The 16,610-nt window shown below is 40.4% G+C and overlaps 1 protein-coding gene across 2 annotated transcripts in view; it reads left to right on the top strand.

Annotated features, from left to right (window-relative positions):
- Nucleotides 1-15,487, top strand: part of GYG1 (glycogenin 1) — a 29,504-nt gene extending 14,017 nt beyond the window's left edge. Inside the window, exons 5-8 of one of the 2 annotated variants that reach the window (XM_037843011.1) lie at nucleotides 2,841-2,967; nucleotides 11,976-12,195; nucleotides 14,310-14,360; nucleotides 14,624-15,487. In XM_037843011.1, coding sequence (XP_037698939.1) covers nucleotides 2,841-2,967; nucleotides 11,976-12,195; nucleotides 14,310-14,360; nucleotides 14,624-14,797 — 572 coding nt within the window. In that variant the 3' untranslated portion in view covers nucleotides 14,798-15,487. The remainder of the gene's footprint in view (nucleotides 1-2,840; nucleotides 2,968-11,975; nucleotides 12,196-14,309; nucleotides 14,361-14,623) is intronic. The other variant, XM_037843003.1, reaches the window with a different exon arrangement.
- Nucleotides 15,488-16,610: the final 1,123 nt, after the last annotated feature.

The raw sequence follows: 16,610 nt of genomic DNA, 5'->3' as shown, positions 1-16,610 counted from the left end.
TCCAAAATGAATGTTTATTCATGTTTATGTTCAAAGTTATAATCACAGTATATGTAGCTTTATATTCTTATATTACACTGTGGACTGTTGGTCTTTATAGCCGTTAGTTTTAATGGCTGAATAATATTCCAGTGAGTGGTATCACAATGCACTAAACATTTCTCTTTGGCTGAATATTTAAGTTGTTTCAAGTTTTCTGCTATTACAGAACATCTTCAGTATTCTTCCATTAATTCCACAAATAGTTTGCCTATGCGTAAGGCATTCTACTACCTGTTAGAATTGTAATGGTAAGCAAAAAGAACCATTATCTCTGCCTTTGTAGAATTTAGAATCTAGTGACTAACAGTTCCTGATTGCATTTTGATTTTAACCACATTGATCCTCAGACTTTTTTTTTTTTTAATTTTATTTTGAGAGAATTGCAGGTTCAAATGCAGCTATGAGATACTATAATACAAAGAGATAGAGTATACCCTTCCCCAGTTTCCCCCAATGGTAACATCTTGCATAACTCTAATATAACATCACAACCAAAAGCTTGACATTGATACAACCCACCAACCTTGTAAAGATTTTACCAGTTTTACATGTGCTCATTTGTGAGTGTGTGTGTGTGTATGTATTTAGTTCTATGCAGTTGCATCATGTGTGTGGGTTGATGTGACCACCACAGTCAAGATAAAGGATAGATCCCATCTCAGGCATCCCTCAAGCCACTCTTTTTTAGCCACAGCCCTTCTCTCCTTCTCCCTAACCCCTGGCAGCCACAGATCTGTTCTCTATCTCTTTATTATTTGAAGAATATTGTATAAATGGAATCATATGGTATGTGACTTTGTGGTTTTGGGGTTTTTTCACTCCGTGTAATTCCCTTAAGAGCCATCAAAATTGTTGCATGTATCAATAGTTCCTTTTTTTTTTTTTTTTTTTTGCTGAGTACTATTCCAATATATGGGTTAGCCACATTCATTCACATGATAAAGGGCATTTGGGCTGTTTCCCATCTGGGGCTATTATGAACAAAGCTACAGTGAACATTTCCTCAGCCTTTATTTTGATGATTATTGTGAAAGGAAGTTAGGAAGACTCCAGGCCTCTGGACCTCATCCACCTCATTCCAGTGTCTGTGCCCACAGTTGGGGTATCTGTGTTTGTAGAACATGAAGTAAACCTCTCATGGATGACATGGTGTTTTGGCTTTAATATTTCACACCTCAAAATATGTTAACTTGCTATACAGCTAAAATCTTTTGTTCTTGTATCTGTTTGGGTAACAGTGAAGCTTATCCTGCTGCCCTCTTTATTGCCTGTTCAGAACTTACCTGGGTGAAACCCTGGTTTTCCATTGAGTCATTGATCCCTTGATGAATGGGGACCTGCCCAAGCCTCGTTATGCAGAAAGGTTGCTCCAGAGTTGCCGAATGGGTGTCTTTGATCCTTAATAGTTGACCGAGGGTGTTTGGGTTAGCAAAGAGAGTAGATAGTTATATTTGTACAGTATCCTTCAAAGCCAAGAAAAACCAAATGGTAATGACAATGCTAATATTTCCTGCTATATGTTGAGAAAGGAAACTGGGACTCAGGGCAAAGCAGACTGAGAAGGGAAGTGGCTATACGGTATGCCATCCTTGCACCTAGAGCAGGGTTTTCCAGAGCTGCCTATCCCCCTACCATCCCTCTCCTCCACACTCCCATTTGTCCTGAGATGATCTTCTACATGGAAGACAGTGGTTCTAAGTGTGTTTTTTAAAATCTCTTGAGTCTAAAACAGAAAGCCTGTGGGCTAAGTGGAGGAATATGTTTGGAGGTGGGTAAAGGACTTGTTTGGTTACTTGTATGTTTATCATCTGGATCAGACACTCGGCTATTTAAATTTTCATTTTTATTCCTTTAGAAGTAACTGTCATGGTCCTTATGTTCTGTGTGGTTGGCGGCTGACCTTGGCCACAGTGATGATGGACCTGGACCCGCCTGGAGGCTTGGTCTGTGGGAGAAGAATGGACCCAGGGTGCTGGGGCCTTCTGGGCCCTCTGTTGTATGAGCCAATAAGCAGGGGACTTTAGAAAACAATTCCATTATCCCAGTGTGTTCTCTTTTTCTTTTTACTTCTTTTTCTGTATCATTACTTTTGGGATAAAGGCTATTTTAATGTGGCCTCTGAGAGCCTGTGCAGTTGAGTCCCTTTCTACCTCTCTGAGACTCACCTGGTGCCATGCGCTTTTCCTGCTCTGTGGTCCAGTTACACAGGCCGCCTTCTAGGTCTTCTTTCCATAGTTTCACATTCCTCCCCACCTCAGGTCTTCAGCGTGTGCTGTTTTGCTCTGCCCACAACACCATCTAACCTCCTTCATCCATCTGCATTTCATCAAGTAACTTTTACCCTTGGCTTCAACACAGCCTCCTTGTGGAAGCCTTCCTTGACCTATCAAACAAGGTCCCGAGCCCTTTTCATTTGTGCTCCGAGCACCCTCTACTTTCCTTTGCTGCCCCCATCACCATTTGTGATGACATATATTGAGCCTTGATTTGCTGGTGTCATGGTGTCCCAGCTCCCCAGACCCACCTGAAGACCACAGCCATGTCTCTTGTCCACCACTGACTCTCCAGAGCCTGGTAGAGCATCTGGCATGTAGTAGCTGCTCAAGAAATACTTGTTGGGTTAATGGATTAAATCAGGGGAATGGTCACCCCTAAAATGTCCTTAATGGGTTCAGCATGAAATGCATTATTTTAAACCTGGAATTAGTGTTTGTTTTTAAAGGTCCAGTTATGTAGGCCTATAAAATCATTGAACTGTCCTTGAGGTCTTTTAATTGTAATTTTTTTTTTTTTTTCAGGTGGGGACCAGGGTTTACTGAACACGTTTTTTAGCAGCTGGGCAACAACAGATATCAGAAAACACCTGCCGTTTATTTATAACCTAAGCAGCATTTCTGTATACTCCTACCTCCCAGCATTTAAAGTGTAAGTGCAGATGGAGGGGGCAGGGGAGTGGGGTGTCTCACTGTCATCCTCAGGAATATAATGGGGTGGGCACTTTCAGGGAAGATCTCTCTCTCTCTCTCTCAATAAGTGTGGCTGCAGTGGGAAGCGGCCTTCATGACATCAATTGCTTTAGGCTTGGTGTAACCAAGAGGGTACTTAGCTGCCTTATGGGATAAGGTTTCCACCAGTTCAAGGGGTGCCTGGCCCTCTGGTAAATCATCCATATGTCAGGGTTAAGAACACTGACTGCAGGATCCCACCAACCAGGTACAAACCCAGCTGCTGCCTCTCAATGGCTGTGTTTCCATGGGTAAGACCACGACTCGCTGCCCTTCAGCTCCCTCCCTTGTAAAATGAGGGTTCTAACAGCTCCCTCCACGGTGGTTGTGGGGATACTAAGCAAGATGCTGTCAGCACTGTGATGCAGTAGTTGCAAGTGGGGGCTCTGGAGCTGAACTACCTCTGTTCAAATCCTGGAGTAGCCACGCACTGGATGGGTGACCTTGGGCATGTTACTGAGCTTCTCTTTGCCTCAGTGTTCTTATAGGGTTGTTGTGAGGATTAAAGGAGGTGATCATGCAGAGGGGTGAGAAGAGAGCACTACAGTCAGTGGTCCGTAGACGCTAGATTTAGTCCTTTGTATTTTTTTATTTTTTTATCATAAAAAACACAAAAACATGTTTCTAAAAATATTTTATTTTTAGAGAATTTCAGTAATTAAGGAGGAAATAGATTTTTGACATCTTAAGAGATAAATAACCAAAAGTCATTTTCACCTAATTTTAGATACACACATCTGGAATGCACCATGCAAAACTAAATAAATCTATTTGATTGCCTTTTCAAGTTCTAAATTCACTTTTGTATTTATTTCTGTCTTAGTTGTTTGTATCCTTTTTAATTTGGGGAGGCAGGATTGCATTAAGAGTAGAGGGGGATGCCAGAAAGGCAAAGCACACGTCCTCACTTTGCCATTTACCTGCCGTTTAGGGAAGTTACTTAACATGCTCCGTGCCTCAGTTCTCCTGTAGGTAAGATGAAGAGGAAGATGGTACCACCTCTTAGGTTCATAGAAATGAACATACGTAAAGCACTTAAGACTGCTTAAGTGCACTGCGTTCGTTTGTTGTTGTCATCGTCGTTGGCAGTGTGCTTGTTTGGCATTGTCCTTGGTGCGGTTCTTATACAACCAGCACATCCCGTTGCTGTGTTTATCCCACTGCCAGGGCCTGGACCTGGACCCTGCGTTTTAGCCTCTGACTCATTTGTGTTCGTCCACGATGATGATTCAGGTTTCTTGAACGGGGCCCTCGCTGTCTGTTGATGGAGACACAGCCGTGAGCAGTGAAGCTCTCTGTGGATCGGGGCTCGGCATTCCCGATCACCATCCCACATGGACATTCCTGAGCGAGCAGAGAACTAAGGGCCTTTCATTACTCATACTCAATTATCCAGTCTTCTCCATAAATCTTGCACTGCAGTGATGAGTATGTCTGGCTTTTTGTAGCAAAAATGTTTCTTTTTCTGTTATTTTCTGGGCAGACTCTGTCAACATACCCTGGATAAGGACTACAGACATCTTGTGTTCTTTCCTCCCTAATTGTTCTCTTGGCTGACTGGCATGTTACAGCCTCTTAGTTCTCATCCTTTTTTATGATGAGACAGGCAAACTCTCAAACATCAACAGTGGTCCAAGTAAAGCAAAGGGAACGAGTTTCACTATCAGGGGATGGAGTTAAGGGAAACATTGTATTTGCCTGTGTCTTCAGCCTTGTCAAGTACAAGCCTACCCTGCTTGGAAATGTGAGCCTGCGGTTTTCAGTCCTCATTGCCTCCCAACTAAGACTGCCAGTTTGAACAGTGTGCCCACAAATTATGATAGCTTAAAATCCTAGAGCAGAATTTGTCTATAATAGGGCAGTGCATAATAATATTGTACATTTAATTGACTCATTTTATCCTATCAAACAAAAAGTTGAGAGTGGGAAAGAGAAATGAGTTTTAGTAATTTTATAATTTTACCCATTATGCCACTCAATTCTGCACATTGAGCACATGTCCTGGGGTGAATGTGTTGGGGAGACATGAATCTTTTAACCCCTAGTTGGTCTTAATTTCCCAGCAGGGTGAACCTAGTGTTTTTAGTTTCATGTTTTTCATATAGTGTGCCCCCCAGTGCCTGGAAATGTATTTCCCCTAGTGTTCAATGTGATTGCATCTGATTTTTACCTAGTTGCCAACATTAAACACCGACTCCAGAATAAGAAGGGACTCCATTCTACCTTCCAGGGTGGCCTAGTTTGCACAGGCACCACTTGTGTCTGTTCTATTTTAACACGAAGATCAAGAAGCAGGTGGAGCAAAGTTAGGTTTTTTGGAAGATAAACTTATTAGCTGGAACCTTGGTCCTCTTTTCCCAAGGATCCACTTGTTTTCACATCCTTTAAATGATTTTCCCAAGAAAAAGAGATCTAAATTACTAAAATGGTTAAGATGGTTTATTCTTCCTGGCTCAGTGAACAATTGCTAATTTTGGAAATATCCTTGGTTTATTGCATAACTATAGAGTATATGACTCACTAGGAAGTTGGGAGCAGCTCCATCCACTAGCCAGATGTCAGCTGGTCTCTGGGCTGGCAAGAGTTAATGCTGCTTCTGTGTGGCTTGCCCTTGGGCTCTTCAGTTCTACCAAGTGATGCCTTTCCTCATCCTATTGCTGCATATTTAGGAATGTTGAAACCAGATCAACATAGCTTCTGTGTCAGAAGCTATGATGGGTCAGCTAGGAGGACCACTGAGAATTGACACTGGATCTAGGATGTGGTGGTCACTGTTGACTTTGGTGAGATTATATCTGGGAGAGGGATGGTGGAGAAAGCCTAACTGAAGTGGGGCCAAGAGAACAGAGGACAGGAAGTAGAAACAGTGAATACAGACAACTCTTCTGAGGCATTTTGCTTTAAAGGGGAGCGGAGAAATGGGGTGGTAGCTGGGTTAAAGGTTAACTTCAGATAAGAGCCGAGACAGTATGAAGGAAGGCAGAGTGTTTGTGCATGGATGCAGATAGGTGGGTGTGATTTTTGGTTGAATGAATGAATGAGTAGTCAGATGGTAGAGACTAAGAATGATGTGCTACCCCCGGGAAAGTCTCCCTAGTGGCCTGGCATCATGGGACTTTCCCTGGCCTACTTTGTGGAGATGCCAGCCTGGTAGGTAACATACTTGATTAGTTCCTGTTCTAGGTTATGGAAGTCTGGGTTTGCGTGCTGATGGTGTTCTGATTTCTTGGGGATTAGTGGGATGATTATGTATCTTGAGAGGCAAGGAACCACGGCCACTGGTGGCCACAGTCATTTGCTGCTGGGAAGCCACTGTCTTCTGCACACTGTACATGTTTTCTCTGTGCACCGCAGTCCCTGCCTCACCAGGTCTACTCCCCTGCGTGATCAGCCCCACCCGGTGGGCTCCTGAGCTTGTGACTCTTGATTTCGATAGTGAGTGGATAAGAGAGGGAATTTTTCAGTGAGAGACGAGAGATAGCTCATCAGTTGTGGGGGAAGGAGGGTTTGTGTGGCTGTGTGAAGTGAGTCTGAGGAGGTGAGTGAGTGAGTGGCGAAGTCACAGAGAACATGAGTCAAGGACGTGGGCCAGGGATGGTTGGCACCACTGCCACATTTTAGTTAGCTCATCGTTTCCCAGAGAAGGGTGGTACAAGCAGTACTATCTTTCTCTTTCTTGGTATCTGACTGAACATTGTACTTACAGGGTTTAGGGAGAACTAAAATTGCTCCTGTGTCGACCTGTCATGGGTTAGTTCCTTTTCTGTCCTTAACAGTTCTGTAGTCTAATCCACAGGTTACCGGCTACATTTCTCAACTACTAAACAAGGCATGAAAATTCTGTCTGATCTTTTGGTAATATCAGGTCACAGGGATTATTTTAATGGCTAACATAAGCAGTATTGTTGCTGGCTGTCGTTCATACTATGTCTTGTGATCTGGATGTCTCTTTTGAGATTCTATCAAGTTAAAATTAGAACACTTATTTTAAGAGAGGTATGCAAGCTGAGACAAATCCTCATTACTGGGACAGAATGAATGACTCTCAGTAATTTAGAGACAATTGTGATATGTAACCAACTTTTATTATTATTATTCCCTGGCTGGTATTTTGGTACATAAATCAGGGAGTGAGTCAGTGATTCTCCTGGTTATCCTTGTTCTGGATCGAAGTCAGTTAAACTTTATCTTCTGACATCAACATTTCCCCTTCTTATTTGACATCTCACTGTTTTGCTTTTAGCCAAGCAACATAAATTCTGAATGGTCTTTGAAAAGTTGTTCCTTTGTTGGGATGATATAACACTAGAAAAATATCCTGGGTTACCTTTCTGCAAGTTTTCATCCCCAAATTTGCATTTAGGCTAATTTTTTTTTTTTTTTTAAAGCAAGCAATTTCCCCTTTTACTTATGACCTCTTATTTCACTTTGATTTGGTTGTTTTGGATTTTCTTAAATGACTCAAGAGTAAATTGATCAAAAAGGTAGAAAATGATTTTTAAAAACATTCCTGAAGGAACATGATTGACACATAAAAATAATTATTTGAAGCACATACGTTGATTAATTGAAACTCTAGATACATAAAGCATCCTAATGGTTGAGACCTTTTTTTCTTTTTCTGTGTGTGTACAATGTGTCTAATTATGAAAGCTAATAGAGCAAATCCTTCAGGTTCCTTTATTGTGTAAATACACAGTTTTGTATGTATAGTTAGAGCACAGTTATATTGTTAAAGTGACTCCCAAACCTTCATATAAGGTGGCTGGTGTTGGGCCCAGACAGTACCCCTTACGTTAGGCTCTGAAAGCAGGCCAAGGGCAGCCCTAGATGATTTCCAGGAACTTACTTGTGGATGTCTACTTTATGCAAACTGCAAAAATTGTCTTTGCTCTCCTCCCACCTTCCTGTCTGAGCCCCATTTTTCTCACTTAGCAGCTGTCTTACTTCCCACCTCTTCTCCCCTCCTCCACCCTCAAGGGGCTCTTGGACTGACCAAAACCTTCCTTGTTCAGCGACTTGCCTAGACCTGCGCTTCTCTTAAATAGTCCTTGCTCGAAAACTTGTTTTCCTCCTACCACCCCCACTTCAGTACATTTCCATAGCTCTGTTAGGTGTGTGGCAGTTAGGTTCAAGTAATCTCGATACTTAAAGTATGTAAGAAAGAGTTGCCATTCCTGGCCATACAGAGATAGGACTGAACATAGCCCAAACTCTGTTTCTGCAACCCGTGACATCCGAAGCCGCTGCATGATTTCCATATGCTCCAGCCTCTTTCTTACCACCTCTGGTACTTCTTTCTGCCACCACACTTCTGAATCCTCATGCACTGTTTCTGGTTGCCCGTCCATACCCTGTCCACATAAGCTCCATCAGTTTTTCACATCGTTCATTTTGTGATTTTTTTTGTTTGTTTATTTTGTTTTGTTGCTGAAGATTCTGGTAGCTGCTGGGAGTTTACATCCAACTGTGCAGCCTTCCACAACCCTGCTAACCTCTTTTGTCCCCTCTGCACCTTCTCCCCATCTGATTGACACCCAGGGAATTCCTCACCTTGGACGGAGAGGACAATTCTACCTACATGTATGACCCTCTAAGATCTCAGTTTCTGCTTCAAATGGTATTACCAAGGAATTTCTTAAAATGAAGACTGCCCTGGCTATAAAAGAGCTACCCAGTGGATCCAGTTTTTCACCTCGTATGGTAGAATAGGTAAAGAAGGGAAGTTTGAGGAAAAAGAATGCTTTCCCTGGCCCACAGGGTAACAACAATTTAGTATTGAGGAGACATTTGGAGAGTTATGGGTTCATGAAGGTGGAGCCCAAGGCCTGAGCTGCAGTCAGATGCAGGGTGTGGGCTGTCCCCATTCAAGGGGAAGGCCATGGCCCATGTTGGAGGGAGGCATCTACCTGGCAGAGAGCCAGGAGGTGGGAAGCGGTCCCTGAGTGAATTGTGGGCAGGGTCTGAACCATCTCGGGGCAGAGACAGAGCAGAGGCTGAGATGTCGGCTCCTGCCTACAGCCAAGTCCTGGGCAGTCTTACTGTTCAGGTGTTCATGGCACTGTAGCGGCACTCCGTGGTGCATTGGGCTGTACCCTCCTTCTGCCGAGATCTCTGAAGCCTCACTTCAGAGACAGGTGCTATACTTCAGACACTACCCAGCACAATTGCTTGTGGGTCACCTGCTGACCCAAAGAAGCACTGTCCATTTCTTAGTTTTCTCCCTTTCCCTACTAAGCTTTGTGTACACTACATCCTTCTGAGAACTGTCTTCAGTTTGTGCTAAAGTGCTTGCTTTTTAGCTTTCTTTTACCTATTGTTAACTTTGTGCTGCTCTGTCCTTGACGTGGGGTATTTCCAGACCTCATTAGGCACACCTTTTCTAGCTTTCTCTTGGATCCACCGTCTATAGGTCCGTGAATTAACTCATGTCACTCTCAGATGATACCTTATAGTTCTGGGAGTGTCTTACAGTAACAGCCCAGGTGTGTTTAAGAACCCGGACTCGGGAGCCAGGCTGCCTGCAGACTGCCTGGGTGGAATCCTGACTGCTTCACTCACCAGCCATGTGAGCCTAGACAAGTTCATACCTCAGTTTCCTTCTGTGGTTGTTTGGAGGATTGAGGTAATGTATGCAAATGCTAACCATTGCCTCACTTATATTCAATATATGTTAGCTATTATTATTATTACTGCTTTATCATTTGTGAACTGTCAGGAGAGCAGGTTAGAAGGAAATAGGATTTCTGCTATATTCATGTTTTAATTTATCTTAATTAGTATTGCTACCTCCCGTGTAATGACTGTCTTGACATTTAAATTAGATCCAGGCAAATCGTGCATTGAGGCTTAATAGTCAGCTAATACGGGAGGTGCAAACAAATGCTATGGTGCCAGGCAGGGAAGTGAATGTCTGAGAAGACAGAAGGAACACTTGCACTTTGATATGTGTTCCATTCTGGTTTTAGGCCTAAGTGTTTATGGTGCTTGGATAAGTCAGTGCCTGCCCACACACATATCATCTCTAGGATGGGCTCTTCCTTCATCATTAGAACATTCATTGAAGGCAGTTTTTTTAATGCAATTTTATTGAGATATATTCACACACCATACAATCCATCCAAAGAATATGATCAGTGGCTCACAGAATCATCATATAGTTATGCATTCATCAAAGGTAGTTATCTTAATCCTACACATCTTTCCCAGGCCTTGCCTGGAAAAGTCTTCTCTGCAAGTCCCTGCTGGCAGTAACTGCTTTGGAATTCCCATTGTCCTTAATGTCCAAGCTGCCTAGTAGCCCTGACTCATTGTCTTGGGCTATTGCTAATTTTTATATAGATGACCTATCTCCCTATTTGGACAAAAGTCTCTTGGGCCACAATCTGATACCTCCATCATATTTCACACTGAGTGTAGTACTTTATGCATCATAGTTGCTTGCAAAATTTTAATTGCTTTGGAAATAATAACCCTGCTTGTGCACAAATTTGGTCATTATGATTTCTGTCTTTTCAAGGATACAATCTAGAGTATTCATGTGTGTGTGTGTGTGTAAAGTACACTTTCTGTTTAAAGAGGAAAATTGAGGATAGCAATTATCCACTTAGTTTCAGAAGAAATGCATTTCCTGAGATGAATCAAACCATGGAATTAATACTTATGATCCCAAAACAAAGAGTGTCAATTGTATGCATAGATTTCCTCCCAACCAAAGCAGTACTCTTTTTAAAATATTATTGCGAAATGTACAAAGTTGTATTTACAACAAAAAATTTGTAGGTTTTAAAATATCTACCACCCAAGTTGAGATTAAAACACAGTCTGTCCCTTAGAAGGTCCATTTGTCCCTTCACAATCACTGCTGCTTCTCTTCTCCCCCAGAGGTGGACAATATCATAAAATTGTTATTATAGTTTCTAATCTTAAATACCTTTTTTTTTGTTTTGCCTTTTTTTTTAACCTTTATATAAGTGGAATTATGTATATATTTTTATTTGACTTGTTTTTCAACATAAATGTTTTTAAAATGCATCCATGTAACTTCATGATGCATGTAGCTATGGTTCATTCATTTCCACTGCTGTATTGTATTCCATGGTATAAATACACCAAAAATCGTTTGTCCGTTAAAAAATGGAATGGATAAATAACCATAAAATCTTGTTGGCATTCAACAATAAGCATGTATTTCTTGCTAATGCGTCAGAGGGTTGGATGGAACAGCTCTGACAGTCCCATTTGGGTTTGGACACTGGCCATGGATTGATCCAGATTTTCTCCACCTGTCTCATTCTTCTGGAATTAGCAGGGTAGTTAGGGTATGTTCTGCTGGCAAAAGTTGCAACTTCTCAGAGAGGGTGTACAGAAATAAGCAATGCCTCCATAAGGCCTGCTATCACTTCTGCCCACATTCCATTGGCCAAAGCAAGTCATAGGACCATGCCCAATGTCACTGAGGCAGGGATGTGAGAGGTTGGGAGAATGGGTGAATGCTTGCTGGACAATAATCTAATGTGGGCATTTGGGTTGTTTCCAGTTTGACTATTTCAAACAGACTTCTGCTGTGAGCACTTTGATGTCTACTGTTGTACATGTGCAAGAGTTTCTTTAGGGTACATGCTTAGGGTCCATGCTTTGGGGTTATAGAGCATGCACACTTTCAGTACCAAATGGTTTTCCCTGTAGTTGTGCCTTTGTCATCAGAACGGGTTTGGCATTCTCGTCGTCGGAATAACCCATTAGTTTCTTTGGATTCTCAACTGTATTAACACAAAATTGAATTAAAATACTTTCTGCCACTTTTGTTTTTCCAACCACTACTGCATGATGGAACATGCACTGCTAAGGCTACAAAACAAAGTGCTGCTTATCTTTTTGTCAGGACTCAGAATCTGTTAACCATTTCAACTTGTGTTCACTCGGCAGGTTCGGTGCAAATACCAAAGTTGTGCATTTCTTGGGACGTATCAAACCATGGAATTATACTTATGATCCCAAAACAAAAAGTGTCAAAAGTGATGCCCATGGTCCCACGATGATTCATCCAGAGTTTCTAAACCTGTGGTGGGACATTTTTACCACCAATGTTTTACCCTTGCTTCAACAATTTGGCCTTGCCAAAGAGACCTTCTCGTACCTAAACGTGGTAGGTTCTTTTTTTTTGCTTTCAGATAATTTTTATTCTGCATTGTTGTTGTTTTTTTTTTTTTAACTTGGTATATCACTAGAGATGGGAAATATTTAGTAACATTTTAAGCAGAGATAAATAAGATTTCGTGGAAAGAAAACAATGGACATCTCAGAGTGGAGAAATATTATCAGCAAAGACTGAAGCAGAAGTAGGTTTAGTGGCAAAGTTCATTGGTTTTGAGAGCATAAAAAACATTTTTAGAGTTTAAGTATACATATACATCTTGTAAGTATAAAATTCTTAGCCTGTTGTCCTATGAAAAATTCTGAGATTCCTTAAGTAGTAGTCTACAAAAATAAAGAGTGCTCTATTTCATGTTTAGAAAATGCAAACATTTAAATATCCCTGTTTTGTATTTGCCCTCTACTTAGAAGAGGTAATGGCAGTGAAAATCACAATAACATGAATTACCCAGGATTATTTTGACTTCCCGTGTTTATTCTTCTGGGGTTATATAGGATCCTGAAAGTAATATCTTTGTAGGATGGAGAAGACATGTTGATGTCTACAAAAACCACTTATTTTAACATCTTTTCTGACTTGAAGGGTCTTCCTCTGAGATTTATTCTTTTGGAAGAGGATGAGGACTTAAACTGCTGTATTATGTGCTAAGATATAAAAAGCATAACTGATCAGGGAAATTGCAATCAAGTCTAACTGATCAGTTAATTTACGAGACTATAAGTATAAGAGATTATAAGGTTGTAAGAGATCCTTCTCTTATCTGTGGTATAGATTTTAGCTATTTCACATCATTTGTACCAAATTGTACAGAGGAGAAAGGGAGAAATAACAAACATTTGCATTCTTACTCTGCTTTATATGTATCATGAAATAAAACTTGTACAATACTTGGGACAGTCTCTGGCTCATAGTAAATGTTTAATAAAAGTTAGCTATTCTTATTTGACCTTTACAACCACTCGATCAAATAAAGGTATCATTAATATCCCCCTGTTATAGGCAAATTAGCTGAGTCTTAAAGAAGTTATATAACTTCTCCTAGTTATGTAACAGCCCAGCAGAACTGGGACTCAAATCCAGGTCTCAGAGACTATTATCCTTATGAAAAATTTGAGATGAACCTTGCTTAAGGTATTCCTCTACAGATCTAAATTAAATATAGCACTTTGGGGAGTGGGGAGGAAGGTGTCATACATTAAAAGCTGAACTATTTTAAATTATATCCAGTATACTTGGCTTCTCCTCAAGGGCTTCTCTCCTAGGGAAGTTCACTGTGAATTCATAGCCCCTGTGTTGTGAGCAGAGGACTCTGGAAGATCCTCTCTCTCCATCATTCCTGTGGTAAATGGAAGGCAAGGGCAGGGCTTATGCAGCGGAAGAGCTCCTTTATGTGGCCTCAGCTAACATATAGTCCCATAGAATCTACCCACATACCTTTGAGTTCCAGTGTATTTAAATAAATACATACATACCTATACTCACATATACATAGCAGCAAAAACAAATAATCAGAATTTTGTTTTAAGCCTTTTTCTGTTAAAAGTAATGACTATGTATTCATTTGGCTTCCTCTTTCTCTACTAATATTTCCAGTACCTTCTTACCTCAGAGCTTTTTTAAAGGATAGCACTATATTCTTTTATGGTACATTTGAGGTTGATGGATTACTTACACATAATGAGAATCAAAATTAATATAAAGCAGTTTTGTCCCATTTCCTGCACATTTACCCTGTTCCTTCTGCTGTCTAAGGTCTGAGAATTACGAACCAAGGAAAGGTGAAGATGGGAATTCAAAGTTGTTCAAAACTAAGCAGATTAAATTATAAGAAGCTAGAAGAATAGATGCTACTCAGTAATACAGACAAAAGCTTGAACAGGCAGATGAGTTTGGTACATAGTGTCAAACCATTTTAGCTTTTATTCTTTTAATGTAACAACTTGGGCTCATGGTGTGGCTCTCTGGGCAGGTTCTCTGAAAGCTTAACCTCTAAAATATTTTGTTTAAGTTCTCAACCTTTCTGAGCCCACACAGATAGACAATTTATCATAAGACTTGTGTTTCCATATCAATCCATCTTACACTTTCTAATGAACTGTTTGCAGCTTTCAGACTTGGTCTATACACTGGCTTTCTCTTGTGGCTTCTGTAGAAAGGTATGCAGAACTTAAACATTAACCCTGATTACTTTGTTCTCCCAATGTTTTCACTGAGTCAAGAAGTCTTCATTTTGTTAGGAAAAAATCATATGACCCTTGTATTTTTGTCTTTTTGTTTGTTTGTTTGTTTCATGTAATATTTTTAATTTTTGCTACTTTGCATGATAATTCATCTGGCTTTTCTCACCTTCAATTTATTGCATTATTTAAAATGGTCTGATTTGCAGCTCTCAAGGAGTCTGATTATGCTTTCCTTCTAGGAAGATGCATCTGGAGCCATGTCACATCTGTCCCTTGGGGAGATCTCAGCTGCAGCACAGCCTTTTGTATCTTCAGAAGAACGGAAGGAGCGGTGGGAACAGGGCCAGGCTGATTACATGGGAGCAGATTCTTTTGACAACATCAAGAGGAAACTTGACACTTACCTTCAGTAGAAACACTTGTCATATTTCTGTGAACACATCCACTTCATGGGCTCCCGGGCACTTTTTCTGATACTTAGTGTCTAGAACTGGGTTGAGAAAGGTCTGTTACAGTTGCTAGAGGCTTTCACTAAAATTCAACAGATGAAGGGTTTTTGCAGGTCAACAGGTGAGAACTGGGCAAAAGTTGTAAAGTAGCATTTCTGTTTCAAGGACAGTGTTCTGCTTTTTAATCCTACACTTACTCAGTTAATGTTTCAGAAATTCTCAGTTCCTATTTGCCAATGTATGTGGTAAGGGAAACTCAATATTAAATGCTTAAAATGTACGGAGCCAGGCTTCAACTCCATCTCCCTTCAGAAATGGGACATGGCATCTGTCCCTTGCTTGCGTGTTGCATCCTTCACTAGACTTGCATTTTAGAATTGCCCAGAGGCTGCCAGAGTGATTGTAATTCTGCTTTCAGGTAAAGGAAACTCGTAACACTGCTGAGTGATTTCATAAACATTATCAACAAATGGAGTTATCACATTTCACTTCCTAGTCTTAGCATATGAAGATGTTCACCAGTTTTCAATGTACAGTAAGGCAGCATGCTAAAATGCTTTTGTTCAGTTCTGTATATCTGAAAATAGCAGTGTGTTCTATGAATGATAACCTGCAGTGGCCCTCTGTATGAAAAATAAAGACTTATTGCCATCATGGTTGTCTAAATTAAGGATTTTTCCTTGAAGAAAATATTAGGGAAATTTTAATAATTTGTAGAATTTGTCATTGTTTTCAAACCCAGTTATAAAACTTTATAAACCAGGAATATAAGCTTTAAAAATTTGTTTCTAAATATCTAAGATTTAAATCTTGTGCTCTCCAATGATGGTGATAGCTCTGATAAAGGAAAGTGACATCAAATTTATCTAGTCTATCACCCAGATTGTATCTCCATATTACATGGATATTCAGTTATTTATGACTTTGGCAATAAACCTATGATGGTTTGAAGGTTACAGTCTCAGAGCATACTCAGATAGTCTTTCAAGACTGTTAGTAGTACTGGACCTAATGCCTTCTCATGACTTAAATGATAGAATGAAAGCGTAAAGTGTATTTATTAAATCACAGATGATTCTAGGTTGCAAGGGATGGCAAGCTAGGGAGGGAGTAGGATCCAAAATGACCTTTTAAAATTAAACCGTAACAGCCATTCTATTGTAGAAAACAGAAGGGACCAGGTATACGGACACTGACAGGAACAAAGTTTAGAGGTTTATCTTGGCAGAAGCTGCAATGGTTTTGGAGTCTTGGAAGTCACACCCATTTCCTGAAGGAGTCTTGCAAGTCATGCTCCTTCATTTCTACAGTAGTATCTTATTGGTTACATAGACTTCTCCTATTCAATATGGTGTGAATGAATGTACAGAAGCCTGGGTACCTGTAGGGAAGAACATTGGGGGCAACGTTGGAGTCTGGCTACCACAAGAGCTTAAAAAGAACCTGAGGATTCATCTAAAATTGTAAAGAATTTGATGAATGCAGAGGATTCTAAGCGAGGATGGAGAGATAGGCAATGGCTTTGTAGGCTTTGGGTTTTATTCTAAATTCATTAACAATTGAATTTTATTAGTGTAATTTATATATTCTTTACTAATGGGAAATTATAAACACACACAAAAGCAAAATAGTATAAAGAATCCCATCACCCAGCTTCAACAATTATGTTTCATTATACCTCCACCTACTTTTTCCTACCAATTTTGAAGCCAATTCCAGATATATAAATTTCATCTGTAAATATTTCCCCATATAGTGGAATATAACATATTTACAT

The sequence above is a fragment of the Choloepus didactylus genome, chromosome 1 (assembly GCF_015220235.1).
Source record: "Choloepus didactylus isolate mChoDid1 chromosome 1, mChoDid1.pri, whole genome shotgun sequence".
Lineage (NCBI taxonomy): Eukaryota > Metazoa > Chordata > Mammalia > Pilosa > Megalonychidae > Choloepus > Choloepus didactylus.
The sequence above is the reverse complement of the archived record's forward strand: the minus strand, read 5'-3'. Positions and strand labels throughout refer to the sequence as shown.